Source organism: Arvicanthis niloticus, chromosome 13 (genome assembly GCF_011762505.2).
Source record: "Arvicanthis niloticus isolate mArvNil1 chromosome 13, mArvNil1.pat.X, whole genome shotgun sequence".
NCBI classification, from domain to species: Eukaryota; Metazoa; Chordata; class Mammalia; order Rodentia; family Muridae; genus Arvicanthis; species Arvicanthis niloticus.
Genome location: NC_047670.1, coordinates 65,519,594 through 65,543,120, shown reverse-complemented (window position 1 = coordinate 65,543,120; position 23,527 = coordinate 65,519,594). Strand labels below are relative to the sequence as shown.

Here is a 23,527-nt window from a genome sequence, read left to right as displayed (position 1 = left end):
ACATTGCCATCCTGGAGTTATAGATGTGTGTTATCAGGTCCAGCTTTTTTTTTTATTCTCTGCTGTAATTCATAATATATCTCTATAATAAACCCTTCTTCTCTGACTTAAGGGATGAAGTAACAGTAACACATTGATCTTCTGACCACATTGTCTATTCCCCTCCCCCCCCAACACAGGCTTTCTTATATGTTAGTTTGGCTCACTCAACGTTTATAGTATGTGCAAAAGCTTATATATGGAACAAAGTTTTTAAACTTCTTTCCACATTTGAAAACATACATTCAAAGCAAGCCCTTAAAGTTAAGTATTTCATTGGACAAGACATAAAGGTTGCCTTGGCTGACATTTTGTGACACTCGTTTTATTGATTGTGTGGATTATTTGAAAGTTTTTTGACAACTTATTATTATTATTATTATTATTATTATTATTATTATTATTATTTGTATCCTAGAGTCTGATTTTGTTGGAATGTTGTCCAAAATCCAGAGATTTATCCAATTTTTACAAAAATAGCTGGCAATAGGAATTAACTTTAATACTATGCCACCTAGTGGTATTTTGATAAGAAAATGCCTTGTGGTTGAGTTAGCAGAAGGTTTCATTCATTGTGTGCAAGAAAATATTTTGGAATAATCTTAGGTTCATAGATTCCGGAAAAAGAGGCCAAGATACAGTATGACTCATGCCACTTACTGGATGATGACTTGGTTTTTTGGTTGTCCGTGTATTTTGGTTGTCTCACTGCTGAAAGCTAATATGACCAGTGTAGAGAATGTGTTCCTCATAGAGACCAGCCCACCCATGGCAGGAAAAACAGTATCAGTGGCAGAACGGATAGCTATAGAGTTTTTTTAACGATTTATCTTTTATAAATTTGGGATATTGAACACATATAATTTCATTATATTTCTAAGGTCAGTATTACTTGCTTAGCGAATCCTTGCTCAGGGAAATGACACTAATATATCTTGTGTGGCTACAGGAGGTTTTAGCCACATAAAACATCTGTATTATAACAAGGGACTTTCAAGGAGCTTGGAACTTACTAAACGTTTGATTTAAATTGAGAAAAAGTTCATAATACGAGTTAGTAGTCTTGTCAAGATGCAACTGAGCTCCAGGCATGGTCAGACTTTGTCAGTCTTTAAACATTTCTGTTTTTAAGGACAACCTCTGGATTTTAAGTGTTATGAGCAACACGTGCATTACTAACCTTACGATGCATTTGGAGATACAAGTGTAAATTAAATTCCAGCATGGGTTCTTAGTTTGTATCTTGTTTTCATTTTGTTTCCTCTAGGCTGTCATTAGTTAAAAGCACTCTAAGTAATAGTCATATGATTTTCCTCTCTCTCCTTCTCTCTGTCAGTTGGCTCTTGGAAATGTGATCAGTGCCTTGGGGGACAAGAGCAAGAGAGCCACCCATGTCCCTTACAGAGACTCTAAGCTGACCAGACTCTTACAGGATTCCCTTGGGGGTAACAGGTGTGTATTCATCCAAGAATGATTACGCATCATTCTTAAAGTGGATCTGTAAGATGATTTTAAGAACTGCTTTTATTTTAAAGCAAATTAACAAGGCAAAACAAAAGCGGCAATTATAGTAGATACCTAAAATGTGTAAATCATTTTATGTATAATAATCTCAAGTAGTACTTATAATATTCTGGGGCAGTGATGGTATTTCTATTTTATTGATAATGAGTTAGTCAGGGTAGTTAGACAATTTATTCAAAATCATGCAATTTTTAAAGGAAATCACTAATGCATGCTTGTCCTACAATAGCCTAGCTTCTGATTCACATACAGGAGATGCCACAAAAGTTTTGACAGTAAGTGGAACCTTCTCAGTTACCACAAAGTCATTTAAATATTATCAACAGTTTCTACAAAGTCTAAAATCGGAACTTGTTTTGCATGTAGAAAATGTCAGAAACTGTGAGTTGAGTGACATGCAGGGTGTTTGATGATTAGCTCTTGGTTTCTGTGCTCTTCCCCTGGAAACCTTTGCACTGTAGGACTTGATAGTTAAACATTTTCTTCTGCTACACAATCCCCTCTTTTCTTTTCCATTGACTGTATAAATGGAAACTTTTCTTTTTTTGGCATTTGAATTAATTCATAGCCTAATTCAACAAGTAAAACATGCTTCACAAATTTCCATTATTATGCTTTTAGTGGTTTGAAAGTCATGTTTACAAAATAGACGCCACACAATGAACAATCTGGGAATCAAGTCTCTTTTTGGACAGCTTTTTTTAAAAAAGACTTTTGAATAATTTTAAATTTAGGTCTAAAATTAGTTTGCCTTAGAAATAGACTTGTTTAATTCATCAGCATTTAAAAATATTCTTCCCTTTATGTAATATGGGCATGGTCTTCTCTCTCTTTAAATGTATTTTGTGTTTGAATGCATTATGGCTTCCTTTGTTGCATGTTTTTAACCTTGTTTTTATTATTTTCTGTCAGTTTTTCAGGATCAATCTAGGTTTCATAACAAAGTAAGACACTGTTTTTGAGCCCAGTGAACATTTCTAACTTTTACCCACCCTCCCTCCCTCCCTCCGTGCCTCTCTCCCTCCCTCCCTTCCTTCCTTCCTTCCTTTCTTTCTCTCCTTTGTTTTCCTTTTTTGTTTTTGAGACAAGGTCTATCTGTATAGCCCTGGCTGTCCTAGAACTTCCTATGATAGACCAGGCTGGCTTTGAACTCACAGAGATCTACTTGTCCTGCCTTCCAGCGGCTGGTATTAAAGGTGTGCACCACCGCACTCAGCCCTATATTTCTTTAACGTTGTAATTCTATGACTTTAACAATGAAACAAAGCAGGGCAGCTGCGTGTCTGCTCCTTACACATTTATAAAGTTTGAATATTTCATTCCCTGGAAAGGTTGCTTGTTCTGCAAGTGTGTTGAGCTGTTTTCACTGGAGAGTTTGCCTGCTTGTTGAGTTTAGTCAGTGGCTCCCTACCTGTTTCCAAATGATGAGTTACCCTTAGAGGAGATGACCCTTTCTGATTCCAACCTTACTGTGCATCTATTTCTGCCTAAACTTTCAGGATTGAGCACCTAGTTCAAAAGCATTGTCTGTTGATTAAATTTGGGAAAGTAAAATAGCAACCCCCCCTTTTTTGTAGCTTGTACAAATCACACGTAAACTAAAAATAGAAATAAGTTTAAGCATCACATACTTATGTACATAATTTAAACTTACAGTTTTCAATAAACCTGCTTTTATATGTTTTTATTACATATATGTATATATAATTAATTATATTAGACATATAATTACATGTCTAATTATAACACTGTATATTGTAACTTAGAAATTTATGCCCCAAATTCTGGAAATGGTGAAAAACATAGAGCATGAGTAAAACCAATTATAATTCTAAAGTATAATCTATATTCCATATATATTGTTTTGCTATGCTATACTGTACAGATGAAAGAAACAGATCACCACATGACCAACAGTTTCTTCTAAGTTAAAGATAGTTTCTTTAAGAATAGTAAAAAGAAAACATTTTTGATGTTTGCTTAGAGCATTTAGCAAACTAGTTCTTGAGACGTATACCTCTGAGTTTTGTTTAACATATGATATTTTTTCCTTCCTTGCTCAGTGATATCCAGCTCCTCTCCTTCCGACTTTCATAGTTCTCACTTAATAAGCCCCTGATCTTAATGATTTTCAAAATATTTGTGAACTGCAAGCCTCCCTGCCTTCCAATTCATAGTTGAGTACTACTGTCCATAACTGTTCTCCATTTGCCCTATGTGTGGCTCACAGCATGAGTCTGGACTGGTCTATACTGTCAATGAGATGAGTTCATTGGTTACAGGAGGTTCAGATGCTACAGAGGCTTGTAATGTGCGCATGTTCAATCTCTGGTCTTATCATTTGTAGTATTGGATTGTAGTAAGGCTTTGCAGAATTGGGGCTGCAGGCTGCACTTCAGACTGTCTTCTAGTCAGCATCCCATCAGTTCTTACTTTTAGTTGGCTACTGTATTTTCATTAGGAAGGCATACTTAGAGAGGCAAAAATTGTCTCAATTTAACCATCTCTCCAAAATATTATGTGTACATCATGCTTGCTTATGCATTTGTTGAATAATACAACAGGATTTTTGATAACTAAGATGCATCCAAAGACCGTGCTACATATTTGGAAGTGTCTTGAAGAATTAAACTCCCATTCAGACCTTTAGGGTTTCAAGTATGTAAAATGTGAAGGTGATAACAGCAATCAGGTAGTGGATAAAAAGGAAATGTTCTAATGGTGCAGGGGGCGGAGGGAGCATACTGCTGAGCGGAGTGTTCACTGACAGATGCTCAACAGTAGTCCGAGCAGAGAGAGGGAGGAATGAGTAAGAGCTGGTAGAAGAGCCTTGTATGGTAGTGCATCTCGTTAATCCCTGCACTCTGTAGGTAGAGTCAGGTACATCTCTGTGAGTTCAAGGCCAGCTAGATAGCTGAGTTCCAGACCATCCAGGGACATACAGTGAGACTCTGACTCAAAAAGAAAAAAAAAATAGGAAAAAGAGAGAGAGAAGATATAGAATATGACCTTTTCATTTGCTGTATATTTGAGATTGTTTTGTACTTGCTATCCTCCTGCATCAGCTTCAGCTTCCTCAAAACAACTGGTAACATCCTTCTAAAAAGGCCCAGTAGGACACAGTTGAGATTCCTGGAGGGAAGGAAACAATTAAGGAGATTACTGATTAAGATCGGTTACCATTAAATTTCTACTAGGGTGGGTAAATTGGGTCTCTTAATGAAGGTTTGGGCATGTTAAATATGTTCACGTTTTCTGAGTTTGGGTGTGTCCATGAAGAAGCCAGAGATTGATGTGGCTATTTTCCTCAACTGCTTGCCACGTTAGTTTTTGAGATAAGGACTTTTTCTGAATTTGGAGCTCACTGATTGGCTAGATGGTCTGTCCAGCAAGCCCTGGGGATCCTCCTCCATCTCTACCTCTCAAGTTCCAAGATCGTAAACTCATTTAAGTGGCTGCTGGGGTCCAAATTTCATCCATTATGCTTTTTGTGGAAAATGCATTACTTACTGAGCCATTTCTGTTTATACAGTAGATGGCAATGACATCAGTGCCAAGAAACAGTGACATTAAAACACAAATCAATACACTCATATTGTCCGGCCTCAGGTTTCCAGCATGTTTTTCTATAAATAGTTGCATTTCACTAGGATACAGTAAGCGGTGAGGCTTCTATGGAAAACAGAAGCTTGAACAGTTGCAAAGGGATCAGCCTATGTTTGCTCAACATCATGCCCTGAGGCAGAACATTATGGGAGTCGGAGCCTGCGGCAAGGGATGCTGTTCACGTAGTGGTTGATCAGGAAGTAGAGAAAGAATGCCAGCGTTCCGCTGTTCTTACATCAGATCAAATTGGATGGCAAGTGTCCAAGGAGAACCTTCACGTGATTCATTGACAGGCAGAATAGCTGGGGTATATACGCATTTGACTATTCGATTTTTGATGAGTCAATTTAACATGACTTGTATTTCCATTGTTTTCCTGTGTAGTCTGTTCAGAAGTCTAATAATAAACTGATTATTCAACCACAAATGATATTTTATACTGTGAAAAGTCAAGATATACTATATGCTTCTTTCATTTGAGCATGATTACATTTTGAATAAGATTCATGGCTGAACCAAGCCAAAATGTCAGTGAGAAGGAAAAATTTTTTAAAAACAATTTAAATTTATTTTCTATGTCTATGTGTGAGTGCCTCCATTACCACTTGGTTGCAGTACCCAGGAGGCCAGAAGATGGTGTTGGCTCCCTTGGGACAGGAGTCACAGGATTGTGAGCTTACAGGTGGATGCTGGGAATTGAATCCAGGTCCTCTGCCAGAGCAGCCAGTATTGTTAGCTGCCAAGCCATCCCTCCAGCCCTTGTAGAATTTTTTAAAAAAAAATAACTTTAATGAAATTATTTTCAACCATATTTATAGTTAAAATAATAATAGAATTATTGTATGCCCTGCCTCAAAACATTTGCATAGAATTGAGAGATAAATGCATACGCTCATACATTGTCAAGTTATTATGAATCAAAGAACATAATATATATCCTTTCTCCCATGTGTTATCTAAGTAAACAAGATCCTTCTGTTAAGATGGTCTTGAATCATGAAGGCTTTTAAAGCTGACTTTATTTGTAAGTTAGTAACATCAATGTTTTAGGATCTTCAAGGGAAGATGCTATTTAAATGGCAGGAACTTGAAAAATGTGCATTTCAGTAGTGGCGTTTATTTGTTTAACTAATCATTATTTGTAACTTCCAGCCAAACAATCATGATAGCATGCGTCAGCCCTTCAGACAGAGATTTTATGGAGACATTAAACACTCTGAAGTATGCCAATCGAGCTAGAAATATCAAGAACAAGGTGATGGTCAATCAGGACAGAGCCAGTCAGCAAATCAACGCACTCCGGAGTGAGATCACGCGCCTTCAGATGGAGCTCATGGAATATAAAACAGTAAGCCAGAAGCACAGCCTGCATTCTCTGACCGACCGAAGGCTCCTGTGTCATGAAGACAGTCTTGACTTTCTGGAGTGGCTGTGTGTATTTGCCTTTGGGGGGTAGTCTTCGGGAGGTCAGACTGTCTAGAATTCTTCAAAAAGGCTCCTTACCCAATCTGTAATTCTCCTGACTAATGCACCGTGAAAGATTGGAGTAGAAGAAATGGATTTTTTTGCCTTGGAGTTGGGAAGATAAAAATCCTGTTGGTTATAGACCCGTGTGATCCTGGGGTATCTTGAAAGAAAACTCTAGTGTACTTAAGGCTTGTATTAACCAACAGGGGGACTTTTCTTTTCAAGGGCAAAAGAATAATCAACGAAGAAGGCGTGGAAAGCATCAATGACATGTTTCATGAGAATGCTATGCTACAGACAGAAAATAATAACCTGCGCGTAAGAATAAAAGCCATGCAAGAGACTGTTGATGCGCTGAGAGCCAGAATCACACAGCTCGTCAGTGAGCAGGCCAACCAAGTTCTTGCACGAGCAGGTATGTGTTTAGGGTGGGGTCAGTGGGAGATTAACTTCTGAAGGGCATGAAACACACTTTGTGTTGATTATTTACTCCAAATAGTTGGAGTTGAAATGCTGAACTTTGACATATAACCTATAATTTTAAGTTAAATACCTAATTTAAAAATCAATAAACAAAATGTGCTCTTTGCAACATTTTTTTTTCATGATCTGTTCATGCCATTGAAGGCAGGAGATTTGTTGTAGGAACTGTGTTTTTATTTTGATACTAACTTTGCACACTAGGGCCTCACGCATGGCAGGGCAAGTGCTGAGCCATCGAGCTATACTTCTAATACCGGAGTCTTTGTTTTCAAATAAAATTTTCATTTCATATTTTATCTTGCAGGTGAAGGGAATGAAGAGATTAGTAATATGATTCATAGTTATATCAAAGAAATCGAAGATCTCAGGTATAGTTTTCCATAACGTGTCAGTGTTCATGATATTTCTGTGCGCTGGGATGAATGTTTAGAAGCTGTTATTGTTGCTATTTCAGGCCTGTGGTCATGTTAACTTTAGAGGACCAGATACTTGGCTTTCCCATACCGTCATATTCCAAAGCTAATTTTCCCTGTCTCCTTTCCCATGTTACCTTTCCATATTCTGCTCTTACTGTTATTGCTAGATGTCTATTGGATATCACCAAACCCAAAGTATAGGACAGGCCTACCCGATGCTGGTGACGTCATCCTGGTGACATCATCCTTAATCCTTTTCATGCCTGTGGATCATGTTTTCCCATCACCTGGAAACAGGTCCAAGTCTCTGAATCATCTTTCACTTTTTAAACTTTCTATTCCTTCCTATTTTTTTTTTTTTTTAATCAACCTTACTTGCCTTGGATTTTTTCACAGAATCAACTTTTACAACCTAAACTAATGCATAGTTTTTTAAAGATTTATTTATCTATTGTTCATATGAGTACACTGTCACTGTCTTCAGAGCACCAGAAGAGGGCGCATCACATCCTATTACACATGGCTGTGAGCCACCCTGTGGTTGCTGGGAATTGAACCCAGGACCTCTGGAGAATCAGTCAGTGCTCTTAACCACTGAGACAGGCATGACATAAAGAGGCCACAGTCTAGTAGAGCATTGTAACTGGACACATGCAGGAAATTGAAATGTCATAATTTAGTAAAATAAAAAAGTCTATCCATGGTCTATGGATGTGGAGAAGTCTGTAGAAGAAAAGATTTGGGAGTTATAGGAAGGTGACACAGGACAGAGACATTGAGCACTCCTGGAAGATTTTTAGTTTCAATGGTCTGCCCTGACACTTAGTTATTTTTCAACCGGTAAAACCCCAATCAGCTATGTGGGGCTATGTGGGGAAGTGAGAGGGGAACCCCTCATCACTACCCTCACAATTCCATGTCTTGAATTTGTGTTGTTTGTCCCCTTTTGTCCCTGGGCTATTCTAATCGTTCTCAGTGACAAGTACTTTCTCTATTTTCTGCCTCAACGAAGTTATTTTTGTCTCTTTAATGCTTCAAAAATCAAAGACAAATAAGATACTGTAACATAAAGTTACAGTAACATAAAGCTATTTACTTGATTGTATCTTTAATGAATGTGAGTGTGTGTGAGAGAGAGAGAGAAAGAGAGGAGAGACAGATGGGAAGAAACAGAGAGACAGATGGAGAGACAGAGATGGGAACAGAGAGAGACAGGTGGGGAGAGAGAGAGAGGGAGAGAGAGAGAGAGAGAGAGAGAGAGAGAGAGGAGAGGGGGAGGGGGGAAGGGGAGGAGGGAAGGGAGACAGGGGAGGGGGGAGAGGGGAGAGGGGAGAGGGGAGAGGGGAGAGGGGAGAGGGGAGAGGGGAGAGGGGAGAAGGGAGAGGTGAAAGGGGAGAAGGGAGAGAGTAGGAGAGAGGAGAGAGGAGAGAGGAGGAGAAGAGGAGAGGAGGAGAGGAGGAGAGAGGAGAGAGGAGAGAGGAGGAGAAGAGGAGAGAGGAGAGAGGAGAGAGGAGGAGAGAGGAGAGAGAAGAGAGAAGAGAGGAGGAGAGAGGAGAGAGGAGGAGAGAGGAGAGGAGAGAGAAGAGAGGAGAAGAGAGGAGAGAGAAGAGAGGAGAGAGGAAAGAGTTTAATACCGTAACATGTGACATAGATCTTTGTGCATTGTGTCCTGGTTCTGCACAGCATCCAGCCTAAACAGTCAGTCTCTGCTCTGACCAGGAGTGCTCCTCCCTGAGCCATCGAGAATATTCTCAGACCAATCTTTCCTTACTTTGCAGACCTCTTATTTACTTTGCCCGGAGAAACAGCAGCTCTCTTAGTTTTCGAAAGGCCTCCTCCATTTGTGGGCAGCTGCTCTTCAGCTCCCTTAGTCCCTGGTGTCTGGCCAGTGGTTGCTGCAGCTTGTGTTTTCTGGTGCTTGTGGTCTGCTTCCTCTCCTCCACCCTGCTATTCTAAAGCTGCATGTAAACCATTGGCCAAGTGGCATGACTGCTTCATTGTTTCCTAGGAAACCGCCAGTATCATTTCCACTCCTAGTGACTAAAAGCAGCATGGAAGACCTTCTCGTTCACAGTTAGGAATTTTTCTTGAGGCTTTAATAGGAAAGAGATGACTCATAGGCCAAGTTCAGTCAGCTGTCAAACCCACCCCTTATTTGGGTTAATCCTTATATTCCCAACTTTGACATTGCTTTGGTGGCTCTTTCATTAGATGGGTCCCAGGCCTGAAGAGTAGTGAACTAGAATCCCAGGTTTATAATGCACCACGTAAAAGTAGCTGACATATTGAACTGTACATGAACTCTGAGTTCAAGTAGGAGTGCCTGGGTTGACGTTTAGGTTGCTTTTACCTGATGTTTACTTCCCCCGCATCTCTGGGCTTTAGTGTGTTAGTCTGTAAGAGAAGATAATGCCTGCAAGACTCTCAAAGTTTGTATGGGCTGTGAAGACCATGAAGATTCTTTTGTTTTGTTTTTAAAGATTTATTTATTTATTTATTTATTTATTTATTATGTATACAGCAGGCCAGAAGAGGGCACCAGATCTGATTATAGGTGGTTGTGAGCCACACCATGTGGTTGCTGGGAATTGAATTTAGGACCTCTGGAAGAACAGTCAGTGCTCTTAATCTCTGAGCCATCTTTCCAGCCCAACTGTGAAGATTCTTAATCTGCAGGGTGCCAGCAGGCTCAGGGTGTCAACTTTTCAAGCTTTGTCTTCACCTACTAATCCTCTTTTAATCCACACTCCTGTCAAAACGTATTCTCATGAAGATTTATTCCCAACTCCTTAAACTAAAAGAAATGAATCTGAATGATCTGAATGTATCTCAACTTGGGTATTTGTTTTAAATCTTATTTTTCAAGTTATGAAGTCATAGGAGTGGCTGTTTAGTAAAATGAAGCAATCACCATTTGAATTTGAGGATATATTTAAACTTTTGTAGAAGTAAGAAAATAGCCCACAGTGGAGGAGTTAGGGGAGGACTGAAGGAGCTGAAGGGGTTTGCAACCTCATAGGAAGAACAACAATATCAACCAACCAGGCCTCTCAGAGCCTCCTGGGACTAAACCATCAACCAAAGAGTATACATGGGAGGACCCATGGCTCCAGCCACATATGTAGTAGAGGATGGCCTTACCGGGCATCAATGGGAGGAGATTGATTCTTTCCTTGGTTCTGTGAAGGTTCGATGCCCCAGTATAGGGTAATGCCAGGGCGGTGGGTGGGGAGCACTGTCATAGAAGCAGGGGGAGGGGGTTGACGGAGGGGAAACTGGGAAAGGGGATAACATTTGAAATGTAAATAAATAAAAAATCCAATTCAAAAAGTTGTTAAATTTCTACTGTTTCCAGAGCTGAGAACAGAAGCAAACATTTTGCTTTATTTCTTCAGTTATTCTCAGTAATATATTTTCATAACAGCGTGTCTGTCATCTTTCTGTTCTTTGAAATACAACCATGCATCATGAACATTTCTTTTTAAATGTTAAACATTTTCCTGATGATTCGTTTTTCAGGATTCTATAGCACTATTTTGTATTTATAATTAATTTATTTTACAGCTGTTGGACAATGACATTTCTAATTTTTGTAAGAATTGCTATTATTTTTAATGATTGTTACGGTTTGGCAAGTTTTAAGCTCATTACGTAATTGGGTCTTATAGCAACCCTGTAGAAAATACTTTAATCCCTGTTTTACACAGGGAAGAGTCGGGGCTTTTAGAGACTAATAATCAGGCCAGATCTAGTAAGCGTCCGATGAAATCCAAGCCGGGATTCTGGTCCTGTCCTGGGACATCGAATACTTTCTCCCTCTCATCAGTATAATGCAGTGGCAGCATGTGTGTTTGTGTGCTCCACACACACGGAGTGCAAAGAGAGGAATAAAGACATATTCTCTGTTTAGCCAATAGAAAAGCAGCTTTCATTCATGTGCTGCAGTCTATGGAAGTGAGCCCACAAGGTTTCAGCCCCTACTAAATGCATGCAAGCCTTGGAAATTATATATATATATATATATATATAGATAGATAGATAGATAGATAGATAGAGAGAGAGAGAGAGAGAGAGAGTCTAAAATACATATTTTTGGTCAGTGGTTTATTATATTTTCTTGTACTTTTTTTTCTTCATTTTGGTTGGTCCAGGCTTTGCTCGACATTGACAATATAGAAAAATATGACATATAGGCTAAGATGGCTGTGTTTCCTGTGTGCACAGTGCTAATGGTTGCACAGCAGTGTCCTGGAGTTCAGTGCTACAAAGTAAACTTAGAGATGCCTGCATAGTGTTTTTTAAAAAAATGTTCTACTGTAATAAAAATTGCTCCTACTTAAAGATATATATGTATTTTTTTTCATTAGGGCAAAATTATTAGAAAGTGAAGCAGTGAACGAGAACCTTCGGAAGAACTTGACCAGAGCCACCGCGAGGTCTCCGTACTTCAGCGCCTCCTCAGCTTTCTCTCCTACTATACTGTCTTCAGACAAAGAAACTATCGAAATTATAGATCTAGCAAAGAAAGACTTAGAGAAGCTAAAGAGGAAAGAGAAGAAGAAGAAGAAAAGGTAGTATTCTAAAACTGAGCATCTTTCTTTCTCAGGACATTTGATTTGTAGTGGCAGTTTGTATACAGTCTTGTCATGCAGTTAGGAATACATGAGAAATTATTTAAATTAGCTTACAATTACGGTGATAGACTTTGTAATGGTTTATCTCTAGGTGTGTGCATAAGAGAAGTAAGTTTAGCTATTAGCGTGTAGTAATGAATAGTGCTTAGACTGTGACAATGATTAGATTTTATGTTGTTGTTTCATGTTGCTGCTTTTGCATTCCATCCATCTTGCTTTCATGCGGAGCTTCTGTGTCCCACTGTCAGTAACAACAGAGTGGCATTCACCTTTCCCATTTCCTAATAGAACTGCGTAGTCTCCTAGATGTTCTAACCCTGCTACGAAATAGATTAACTAAAGGCTGACTAATCCATCAGAGTATCATTCAGTCACTAAATATTTCCTGCAGGGTTTCTAATTGGATTATACAAAAGTCCTTCCTGTTATTTCAGGTTCTCTGAATCTCTCAGGGAATTATTTAGCATTCTACCATTGCGATGGGCCCACCTGTGTCTGATAATATTTTCCCCCAAAAGTCAGCTGGGAAAAGAAAAGGGAAAAAATTGAAAACTTGACCATTTGTAATGTGTGAGTGGTTAAATACTCAAATTACTTACATATTTATCTATTGATTCTATAGTGGCATCCAATTATTTACAAAGAATATATTTGAACACACCACCGAAATTCAATTTAAACAATGTGGCTAGATATACAAAGGGAGCCCAAACCATCTTTTCCACTGTCTTGTTACAGAGAGTCTCTGAAACATTATAGACTTTTTACAGGCTGTTTTGTTCAGTTTATTTTAAAATGTATTTCGAGAACAAGACATTTCTTCCTTGAACAGTCAGTTGATAAAGTTAGTAGAAACTTGAACCTGTTAGGCTAGCCCGGCTTGTATCTTTAAGGTAGAAAAGAATAGATAAAATAATTAAAACAAGTTACACAGGATGACTAAGGGGCATTGGATTCCTGAGCTAGTAATGTTTTCATAGGCACTGTTCATGCCTATGGTAGCAATAATAGGACAGAGGTCATGCCTACCTCTCCATGATGGAGGTCAGCAGCATAAGGACCACAGGGTTGTGGAAGTGAATGTTCACCTTCTGTGTGAATGAACATAAGATGTTTTCTCCAGGCTTATGGTTTACTTGCCAAGTTCACTTCAGTAGATGGCGTGACTCCTTTTTAAGGGCCGAGGCACTTGGTGTTCATGAGTAAGCAGCCATAAGTAGAAGTGTGTTTTTCAAGGTCATGAGTTGAATCATCCTTTCCATTTTAAATGAAATTTAGATAATGCATTAGTAACTTGTTAAATATAAAATATGAAAAATGTCATAGTTAGGGTTTTATTATAGTGAACAGATACTGTGACCAAGGCAACTCTTAGGAGAACAACATTTAATTGGGGCTGGCTTACAGGTTCAGAGTTTCAGTCCATCATTATCAGAGCAGGAGCTTTCAGGCAGACATGGTGGAGGAGCTGAGAGTTCTACATCATCATCTGAAGGCTGCTAGGAGAAGACTAGCCTCCTGGCAGTTATGATGGGGATCTCTAAGCCCACCCTCACAATGACACATTTCCTCCAACAAGGCCACACCTCCTAATAGTGCCACTCCCTAGGCCAAACATCTTTAAGCCACCCCACAAAAAATAAATAGGGATCCTAATAAAATGTTTTGTGAAAATGCATGCTAGTAAGCACTCAGTTGATAAATATTACTAATGGAAAAATACTTGCTATCTTATTTTGTTATATTTGTTCCGGTTATATTTATCTTGGAACTTTGCCCATTGTAAGGGAAACAAGGCAGTTATTTCATGTTGCTCTTCTGTGATTGACTCAGGCAGTGTATGATGGAGATCATATTACATGCTAATCATAATGTCTTATCAAATGACCCAGCTGAGGAAAGCATATACTTCATATACACATGGGCATGTGGGTGGAAGGACAATATTGTTGAGCATAATCAACCAGCTAGATAAGTAAATGATTGCAGTGAGAAAACCAATTGGTATTTCTAAAGCCAGCACTCAGAGAGCACTGGGTGAGCGCTTTATTGAGCACATTTTCACATACAGGCCCCACTGTGCCACTTTGTCAAACACATCCGTGGTACATAGGTGGTTTGTTTGCTCTAAATGTTTATTTTGTGTACTGTAAATTATAAAAGTCTGGAGAGTCAGTGTGTGACCCACAGAACTGCACATGAAATTCATAGAACTTAATGAAATTAGCCTTGTTCTACAGATGAGTTTTCCAAAAACTTGGGCTTCTGACATGGCTCAGTACAAAGCAAACGAACACATACAAAACGCTTGCTCACAAGCCTGAAGACCTGAATTCAGTTCTCTGGGAACAGTCAGCTGAAGGAGAAATCTACCTACTGGGAGTGTCCTTTGCCTTCTGTGGGCACATCCCACTTATATAGCTACACACACCCACACACATTCTATCTCTCTCTCTCTCTCTCTCTCTCTCTCTCTCTCTCTCTCTCTCTCTCTCTGTGTGTGTGTGTGTGTGTGTCTCTCTTGCACACACACATGCACGCATGCACACACACACACACTCACTCCCTCACACAGACAAACCCACATACACATACATACACGCATTAAGGAAACCCAAACAAAAAGCATTTCACTAATTACATTTAGTTCTTTAGTAACTTTTAGACTTACGTAATATAAATTCTTGTTTTAAAAATATAAATGAAGTCCAGGCCTGAAATAAAGCAGACACAAAACAAAGGGCTTCATCATCAGCAACAACAACGATGATAATAATAATGATAATAATGGAACATTTGGATTTTTACCAGTAAGCCCTGTCATGTACTTTAAACATTGTAGCCCCTTAGCATCAGCTCAAGCCTAGACTGCCCTGATCTAGGGGCAAGGGAGCACCTTGTTTTGTGTATATAGATAAACAACATTTACCACTCACACATTTAGTCTGATGCCTTTGGATATCTGACTTTAAATGACCCAGGATACAGAATGGGTTGGGTCTTTCAGACTCACCCTACTTCTTAGTGGTGTTGGGTTGAAAGTGTGGAAACACAGATTGTTTTGTGCGGACTTTTCCTTTTTCTAGTCACTGTGCTTGACTCTCTGATCCCTGAGTGAGCATCTCTCTGTAGGCTTTTTTTCTCAGATTGCTAGTCTCACATTATAATTAATAGCACTACATAAATAGGTTGAGACAACCACAGCCCAAGAAATCAAAATCACATGAAACCGTACATCCTAAGATTAAAAGAGAACTGACTGAATTATTTATAACTCAGCTCTGTCTTCATTCTTTTAAATATGGATGATTCCAGAAGGATTCTGTGGGGTTCTAGACAGAGTATGTTGTGTACAGATTGTGACATGCTTAATCAGAGCCTAGCACATCTGTGTTGTCTACATGACAAATATTCATATATAGTACATTCCATTGAGTAAAGATCTCTACCTTTGAATAGTGGATATTCTTTAAGCTATAGTGTGAAACCTCTATCTGTTTTTTTGTTCTGTTTTGTTTTTGCTATTCTGGTTAAAGAACAATCTTACTAATGGAAAGTACTAAAGTTCCCATTATATCTCCCCCTTTGCCTTAGTGAAATCTTGCTCCCAACCTTGTGAGATTTTTATCTTGAATTAACAAGATTTTTTTTTTCATTGATCGTGTAACAGTCATATTCATTTGTCTGTAATGCCATCTCATACAATTTTCATATGAGTTTTTAAGTTTAGATTTAGTGATGATTTTATGTGTAATAGAAGAAACAAAGTCAAGTTCTTAAAGTAGTAACTTGTATGTCGTATTAGTATGATCATTATGGTATAAAGGCATTACTTCATAAAGGTCTCTTCATGATACCATAAAAGTCTTTTGAAAGATTTAAAAGAGGATGTTGTTGAAAGTAGGCTTTACTTATGGGGAAAAAATTAAAAATTGATAAATTTCTGGCTAAATATAACAATAACAATCCCAACAAGACTTGTTGACTCACATAATTGAGACCGCGTTTTACTGTTAAACAACTTCCACATGTTATCTGTGGTTTTTTTCTTAGCTATAATACTATGAATTTTCTGCTTTGTGTTCATAGAGAATGTATTGCCTTTTTACTGTGTATCTGTCCTTTAATGATATCTCTAAGATTTATTTTAACGTCTTGGAGCTCACGTACCATTCACCTTCTTACCACTTTTGCTTTTACTGTCTGGTTTGCCCTTCATTGGCTTGGCCTTCCCATACTGTGCCTCGTGATTTGAAGGCTACAGAAACTTGAGGAAAGCGGTCGAGAAGAAAGAAGGTTGGAATATTTCCCAGGTTTTTTTTGTTTTCTTTTAAAATTAAAGTGTCATTTAAGTACTTACTTTCCATTTGCGAGAAAATGTGTTATAGAATTGTAGATTGCTTGGGACTGTATTAGCTGTGTTCTCCTTCAAGCAGTGACTTCTATAGAAATAGTAGAAAAATGTAGATATGTAAGAAAAAAGAACTCTGTAGCTACCTGAATTAAAATGCAAGCAATTTCACTAACTTTCAAACAAACTGCCGGAAGTATGATGATTACTTAACCATTTTTAGTAAAAGTAACTTCATCATCAGATTTACAAACAAACAAAAATCAGCATTTCTGTATCTAGGGGGAGCTTGTGAGCAGAGTGGGAATTATTGGCTGGGCAGTGATTGGCTTTCTGTTGTAGCAAATGCTAAATGCTAATGCATGGTTAGATGCTTCTTTCCCTTATTTGCTGTAAGCTTTTAGGAAACATTAAAATGGAAAAAGGCAGAAGGAACTGTGATTCACAAGGAGTTCTGAACTTCAAACTAGAAAGATGTTTTTAACTTTTCAAATGTTTTTCAAGTGAACATTAAAATGTGGGCAGCTCCCCCTTTTCCATTTAAAACCCAGAAGTGAGTTGCTGATATCCATATCATGGATATCATAGTATGACTATTTATTTAGATAAGTAAACATTTGATTGGTGCAAGAACCATTATTTATAGAGTTTTCTAAACATTGAAAAGTCATCAAATCATATAACCAAACTGATTAAGTATTTTCAAAACAAACGCAGTCATCCTAGAAGCTCTGCATTAGAGAGCGTCTCTTATTTAAACTTGAAACTTGAGAATTTGTACTCAATGGTTAAATGATTGATTTACTTCAGGTGTATTAAATCATAAATTAGTTTATAATACATTCCCCTTAGTTATATTCCATAGTTATATGCTATATTGAGTCTAGATTCTGAGCTTATATTCTGTAAGGTTATAACTTAAAAAATATTCTGTAACTAGAATGTGATTCTAATTGTAGCCCACACAAGAACTCAAATAAGCATCATTAATTTATGACAATGTATTTATCAGAAAAACTAAAAAATATATAAATGCAAGATTTCTTCTCTTTAGAAAGTGCAGAATATGATGAATCTTTAAATTTATGTGTGGAAACACGTTACCACATTAAATTATTCAGTCCTTGAAATATATCTGGAGATATATAAGTAGAGACTGCTTCAAACTTTCACATGACCACATAGGACCGCAGAAGGAGGGCAGTTTAGTGTTCTAGGACTGTATCTCAGTCATCAGTGTCTGTTTCAATGACATAAAGATCTGATGCAGTAGTACAGATATGGAACCTGGCAGTCTGTACCCACAAGTTCTTGGGGATGTGAGTGCTTCACTCTGAGAGTCAGCACGTCTGCTCTTAGTCCCCTGTGTGGAAAACGTCTCAAGGCCACAATTTCTGTTTTATTTGCCAGATAAACATATTAATTCCTTATGTTCCCTCCAGTTCCCAAGATCCTGATTTTGTAAAAGCTCTAACTTTAACTATGGTCCATTATTCTTTAGATATCTATTTGGGATATCAATTTAACATCTATCAAGAAAAAATTGAGTGCCCGAGAAACAGTATTTATTAGCATTACGTTTAAAGCTTTGGGTTTAACGGTAACTCTTAGAAGCATATTACTATATAGCTGTGATGTTGACTTTTCTGTGTTAGAGTGCAAGGAGAATTTATGACTGGAAATATGAGTGAATGATAATATCCACTAGACTGGATGTTAGCTACTTGAGGAAGCAGGAGGGTGTGTTAGTCAAAGATCCTTTATAAAGTTGGGTGGCCACAATTCCAAGAAAAGGGATTTCTGAAGATACAGTAATATAAGAGCCAACTCTGATGGAGATTGTATACTACAACAGTCATAAATAGGAAGGACTGCATCCGGGAGGAGGAGGCGATCTAATGAGAAACGTGCTCCCTCTCCCCCCACACATCCTCTTAGTGTCTTAAATCTTGGGTCAGTCTCTAGCACAGTAGTGTTTGAGTGTGTGTTATTGGCCTTTTAATGGCTTTGTCAGAACTGTTCACTCTCAATTGGGTCCTAGCTTTCTCCCAGTTTATTTTCCTCTAGTACAGTGATTTAATGACATTCATAAAAGTTTGTTGCAGTTTATTTGACTCTACTGCCTTTCTTATTGGCTTTTACTTCTCACTCCAAAGCTCAAACTGTGTTCTATGCATCTTTATATTTTAAATAAGACTTTCCCATTCCACCTTTAGGTATGCGAGATACATAGGACTACTCAAACACGGGTATTCATGTAACTCAGCGGGAGTGATTTATTTAATGGACAGTAGTGTAGTTTATTATGTGCAGGCCCTGGGTAATTAATTGAATGATGAGCCAAATACATGTGACTCTTATTCTCAAGAGACTTTTAGTTCAGTGAGACTGAAGATCAAATAAATAATCACATAAATAAACAAAACCTGGAAAGTACTTATGAGGGAAAAAACACTTATATTCTTATTGTTCTGAGTATAAAAATATATGTAAGAATAGGGGGCTGGAGTTAAATATTAGAGTTTAATAGTAACAGGGCCCAAATGAGGTCAAATTATTTACTTATTACCTAGAAATAGGCCCCAATAGTACCAATCCGGAAGTTCTTTAATGTAGTAGACTATCTAATTGAAATAGTGACAATCATAAAGCTCTTTTTAGAGGAATTTTGTTTGGAAATATTGCTTTATTTGAATGTTCTTTTTTAATCCTAATGATCTAAAATTTCCACTGTAACACAAACCAGATGGGTTATTTAAGATTTTTTTGCTATATTAAGACTATTTTGCTTAAGTGTCAGAGTCTAGTGAGCTGAAGTGTAACTTCTGTGCATAGTTTGTCATGCATGGTAAACCGAACAAAGAGCTGAGTGATATGGGTATGCGAAAATTCACTCACTGTACTTGGCTACCTTTGCATAAGACTCCCAGGGCTAAAATGAGTCTGTAGGCATCGGGCAACTGGAGAAGAAGTCTTTGAGTTTTTATGGTGAAACTTGTAATAGACCCTAGAAGTTCTTATTCAGTCAGAGCGTATCCTGAACTTCAGACAATTTTTGGAATCAAAGGCCCACTCTTTGAGATTATAGTGCAAAATCACCCTATGCTGGGCAGATGTCCTAAGGGGGGAAACAAACAAACAAACAAACAAACTTACATAACCCAGAAATGATGGATATAGTCGACAGATGCAGACTAACTGTGGGCATAGTGATTTTGAACCTTTAAAATTATCAGGATACTAACAAGAATAATTTTATGCCTTTGGATTTCGATGAGAAAAGTTTTCCTGAATTTAGATGAGGAACCAGAACTTTCCATTTTGGATTCTTTTTTCATTTAAATTGTAGTGCATTGTAATTAATTGGCTGCTACTGTGATGTAAGTTTGTTGTCTCCTGAGATCTAATACTTCACTCGATGACCTGTTGCCTATGTCTAGAAGCTAAACTTTCTTCAGTCATGTAAAATTTTACTTGGTTAGCCAAGTGGTGATATCTGGTCCTCGTTAATTGTCAGACAGGGCAACCTGGCTTAGCTGAGTGAGTAACCTTTTGATTTTTTTCTTTTTTTTAAAAATGTTGATGGAAAAAATCTGAGAAAAAAAACCCAATACTTTCCCTTTGTCCTTAGCTCTTATTCTTTTCTCTTTCTGTTTTTAAAGTGTTACTGGGAAAGAGGACAATGCAGACACTGACCAGGAGAAGAAGGAGGAAAAGGGTGTTTCAGAGAAAGAAAGCAATGAACTAGATGTGGTAAGAACAGGATGGTAAACATACACTGTAGTCATTAACTTATTTATGGGAACAGAAGGGAGGTGGTTACCATAGCCATGGCTTCCTCTTTGCTTGAGGACTTTTCTCCTCAACTGTGAACTTTTAAGTACTGGCAAATCTCAGTGTGGTGCTTTGTGAAAATTGTGTGTGTGTGCACACAGATAGGATACTATGAGAGATAAAGAGGCTTTTTTGGGGGGGGGGCAAATTTATTTCGTAATAACAGAAAACACTGTTAGTGATTTTTGAACTAAGGAGAAGCAAAATTCAGCATCTGTGGAAGAGGCTTGGTGGATAAATGCACTTGCCAGGTACAGGTGTGAGGTTTTTCTGAGATCCCCTGGCATCCACGTAAAAGCTGTGCATGGCCTGTGACCCAAGCTGGTATGTGAGGACAGATAGTTTCTGGAAGTTCCTTGACCAGCCAGCTTGACCAAGAGAGCAAGTTCAGATTCAGTGACAGGCCCTGTTGAAGGGAATATTGTGGAAAATGTTAGAGGAAGACACTGGATATCCTGCTCTGGCAACTGCGTGTATGAGCGTTAGTGCACACACACACACACACACACACACACACACACACACATGAGCATGCACACACAGACACACACATACATACACACACACCGCACACACACACTGACAGTCTCACGCTTCTGTGGTGTATCCTCCAGCATCTCTCTTACTGAGATTTGCTTGCCAATGCTGTTCTCTTAATGCTTCCCGTTTTAGGAAGAGAACCAAGAAGTGAGTGACCATGAGGATGAGGAAGATGAGGAAGAAGAGGAAGAGGAAGAGGATGACATCGAAGGAGAAGAAAGCTCTGATGAATCAGATTCTGAATCAGATGAAAAAGGTACCTGCCCCTTAGCACGAAGGCAGAAAAAACATATTGGCAAGCTATTTAGGTTTTGGTAGAAAACTCAACATTTTTGATTTTATCGCCAGTGAAAGCAATTTTCCTGACCTGTAAGACCACACTAGACTCCTGCATGCTCTAGGCAAGAGAGATGTTCTTATCTGTGCTAGATTTGGTCAGTATGTGATTTTTACATTTCTTAAGTGTATGCAATACCTGCTATTGGCCAGTGCAAACAGTCTGTCTTTTTAGACTATGGTATGTCCAGAAATTTTCCCACAAGGCTGCTGAGTGACTACCTGAATGTAAATAATGGCTTTACATTCTTGTTTTGCGTGACGATGACCTCTTGGCCTACTTTCGGTCTTCTTTTTTTTTTTTTTTTATCTTCTGTGAATAGCTAACTATCAAGCCGACTTAGCAAATATCACGTGTGAAATTGCGATTAAGCAGAAGCTGATTGATGAGCTGGAGAACAGCCAGAAACGGCTGCAGACACTGAAAAAGCAGTACGAGGAGAAGCTGATGATGCTCCAGCATAAGATCCGGGACACGCAACTGGAGAGGGACCAGGTGCTCCAGAACCTAGGTGGGTCATTTGCAAAGTCTCACTCCTTCCTCAGGGCGCATGAGCCAAATAGCTTAGTCATCATTAAATGACTTGAGTTGATGAGGAAACAGAAATGAGCTGAAACTTCTGGGGAGCTGGAGAGATGGCTCAGAGGCTAAGAGCACTGTCTGTTCTTCCAAAGGTCCTGAGTTCAATTCCCAACAACCACATGGTGGCTCACAACCATCTGTAATGAGATCTGGTGCACTCTTCTGGCCTACAGGCAGAAAGCTGTATACATAATAAATAAATAAATCTAAAAAAAAAAAAAAAGAAAGAAAGGAAGGAATGAAGAAAGAAAGGAAGAAAGAAACTTCTAAGACAGAAGGGCTCCGGGCATCCTTGTGTCCCAGGAACTGGGTGTTCTGAGTCTATAAATAAATTCTGTGTCTCAAAAACAATGTATTTTACTCCCTTGCCCCCAGGCTCGGTGGAGACCTACTCTGAAGAGAAGGCAAAAAAAGTCAAGTGTGAATATGAAAAGAAGCTCCAGGCCATGAACAAAGAGCTGCAGCGACTGCAGACAGCCCAGAAGGAACATGCCAGGCTCCTCAAAAACCAGTCTCAGTATGAAAAGCAGCTCAAGAAACTGCAGCAAGATGTCATGGAAATGAAGAAAACCAAGGTACCAAGGCTGCTCCTGCTCAGCTTGGATGCCCTCGGGTTGGATAGCTTGAAACAGAACCGTTATTGTGGTTCTTTCCTGAGCCAATAAAAAAGTAGCCCATAATATTTATGACCCGTTTACAGATGCTTCCTGGGTCTGTCTCTCAGATCTTACTGTCCTTCACCCAGGGAAAGAGCTAATACCTAGAGTGGTGTTATCACTCCCACGCATGGAGGAGTACAAAGAGACAGTGCGAATTCTTGCATCGGTTTCTGGATAGGGATGGATTATTATAAATCTTGCACCCAAATCAAGTAGTCTCCTTAACAAAGCCACATGGACATATTGTAAGACGTGAGGAAATTATGTTGTGTAGTTGCCATAATAGTAATAGCCATGTTTATTAGGTTGTTCCCTGTACCAGGCTCTAGAATAAGCACTTTCTAGTATTAGCTCATTGAATTTTCATAGTTTCATAATTTCATAATTTTTATAATTTCATACAAGGGTATCATAGGTGAGAAAGGCAAAGCCCACAGAGGTTATATAACTTGTTCAGGCTCACACAGCTACTGATTGTAAGTGTCGAATCTGCATAATAGAGCATTAATTAATTTGGCAAAAAAATATGTTGGAAATACAATTTGCCAAAACAATCATCAACTAAAATATAGAGTGGATGCCACATGCTTCCATAAAAGTTATTTGGAACAAGAGAATTCCCGTCTGTGTGATCTACTAGATATATCTGGTGCTGGAGTAATATTCAGTAATGCACATCCGTATTTTAGGTTCGCCTAATGAAGCAGATGAAAGAAGAGCAAGAGAAAGCCAGGCTGACAGAATCTAGAAGGAACAGGGAAATCGCTCAGCTGAAGAAGGATCAGCGCAAGCGAGATGTGAGTGAGTCCCTCTGTTGTATGGAATTCTCCGCTTTGTATAAGGGAGTTCCTCTGTTCTATTGGAACACCCCGCTTTGTATGAGGGAGTCCCTGTGTTCTAGAAGAACACCCTGCTTTGTACAAGAGTGTTCTATAAGTGGGGGAAAGTTTCCTAACTATAGTTAACTATAGGTTGAGGAATATGAATAAGCATCGGTTATATAAAATGACTTTTATTATCATATGTGGATTGCAATTCAGGCTAAAAGATTAGGG

At 38.6% G+C, this 23,527-nt stretch overlaps 1 protein-coding gene across 23 annotated transcripts in view; it reads left to right on the top strand.

The window, feature by feature from the left end:
* The window catches only part of Kif21a (kinesin family member 21A), a 110,546-nt gene that overhangs the window by 54,500 nt on the left and 32,519 nt on the right, over positions 1 to 23,527 (top strand). For 13 of the 23 annotated variants that reach the window (XM_034517155.2, XM_076911909.1, XM_076911908.1 and 10 more), the window contains 11 exons: positions 1,376 to 1,491; positions 6,322 to 6,517; positions 6,862 to 7,051; positions 7,424 to 7,487; positions 11,903 to 12,106; positions 16,427 to 16,465; positions 20,183 to 20,273; positions 21,027 to 21,150; positions 21,554 to 21,742; positions 22,189 to 22,388; positions 23,162 to 23,269. In XM_034517155.2, the coding sequence (XP_034373046.1) occupies positions 1,376 to 1,491; positions 6,322 to 6,517; positions 6,862 to 7,051; positions 7,424 to 7,487; positions 11,903 to 12,106; positions 16,427 to 16,465; positions 20,183 to 20,273; positions 21,027 to 21,150; positions 21,554 to 21,742; positions 22,189 to 22,388; positions 23,162 to 23,269 (1,521 nt within the window). The remainder of the gene's footprint in view (positions 1 to 1,375; positions 1,492 to 6,321; positions 6,518 to 6,861; positions 7,052 to 7,423; positions 7,488 to 11,902; positions 12,107 to 16,426; positions 16,466 to 20,182; positions 20,274 to 21,026; positions 21,151 to 21,553; positions 21,743 to 22,188; positions 22,389 to 23,161; positions 23,270 to 23,527) is intronic. The other 10 variants (XM_034517152.2, XM_076911911.1, XM_076911913.1 and 7 more) reach the window with 1 other exon arrangement.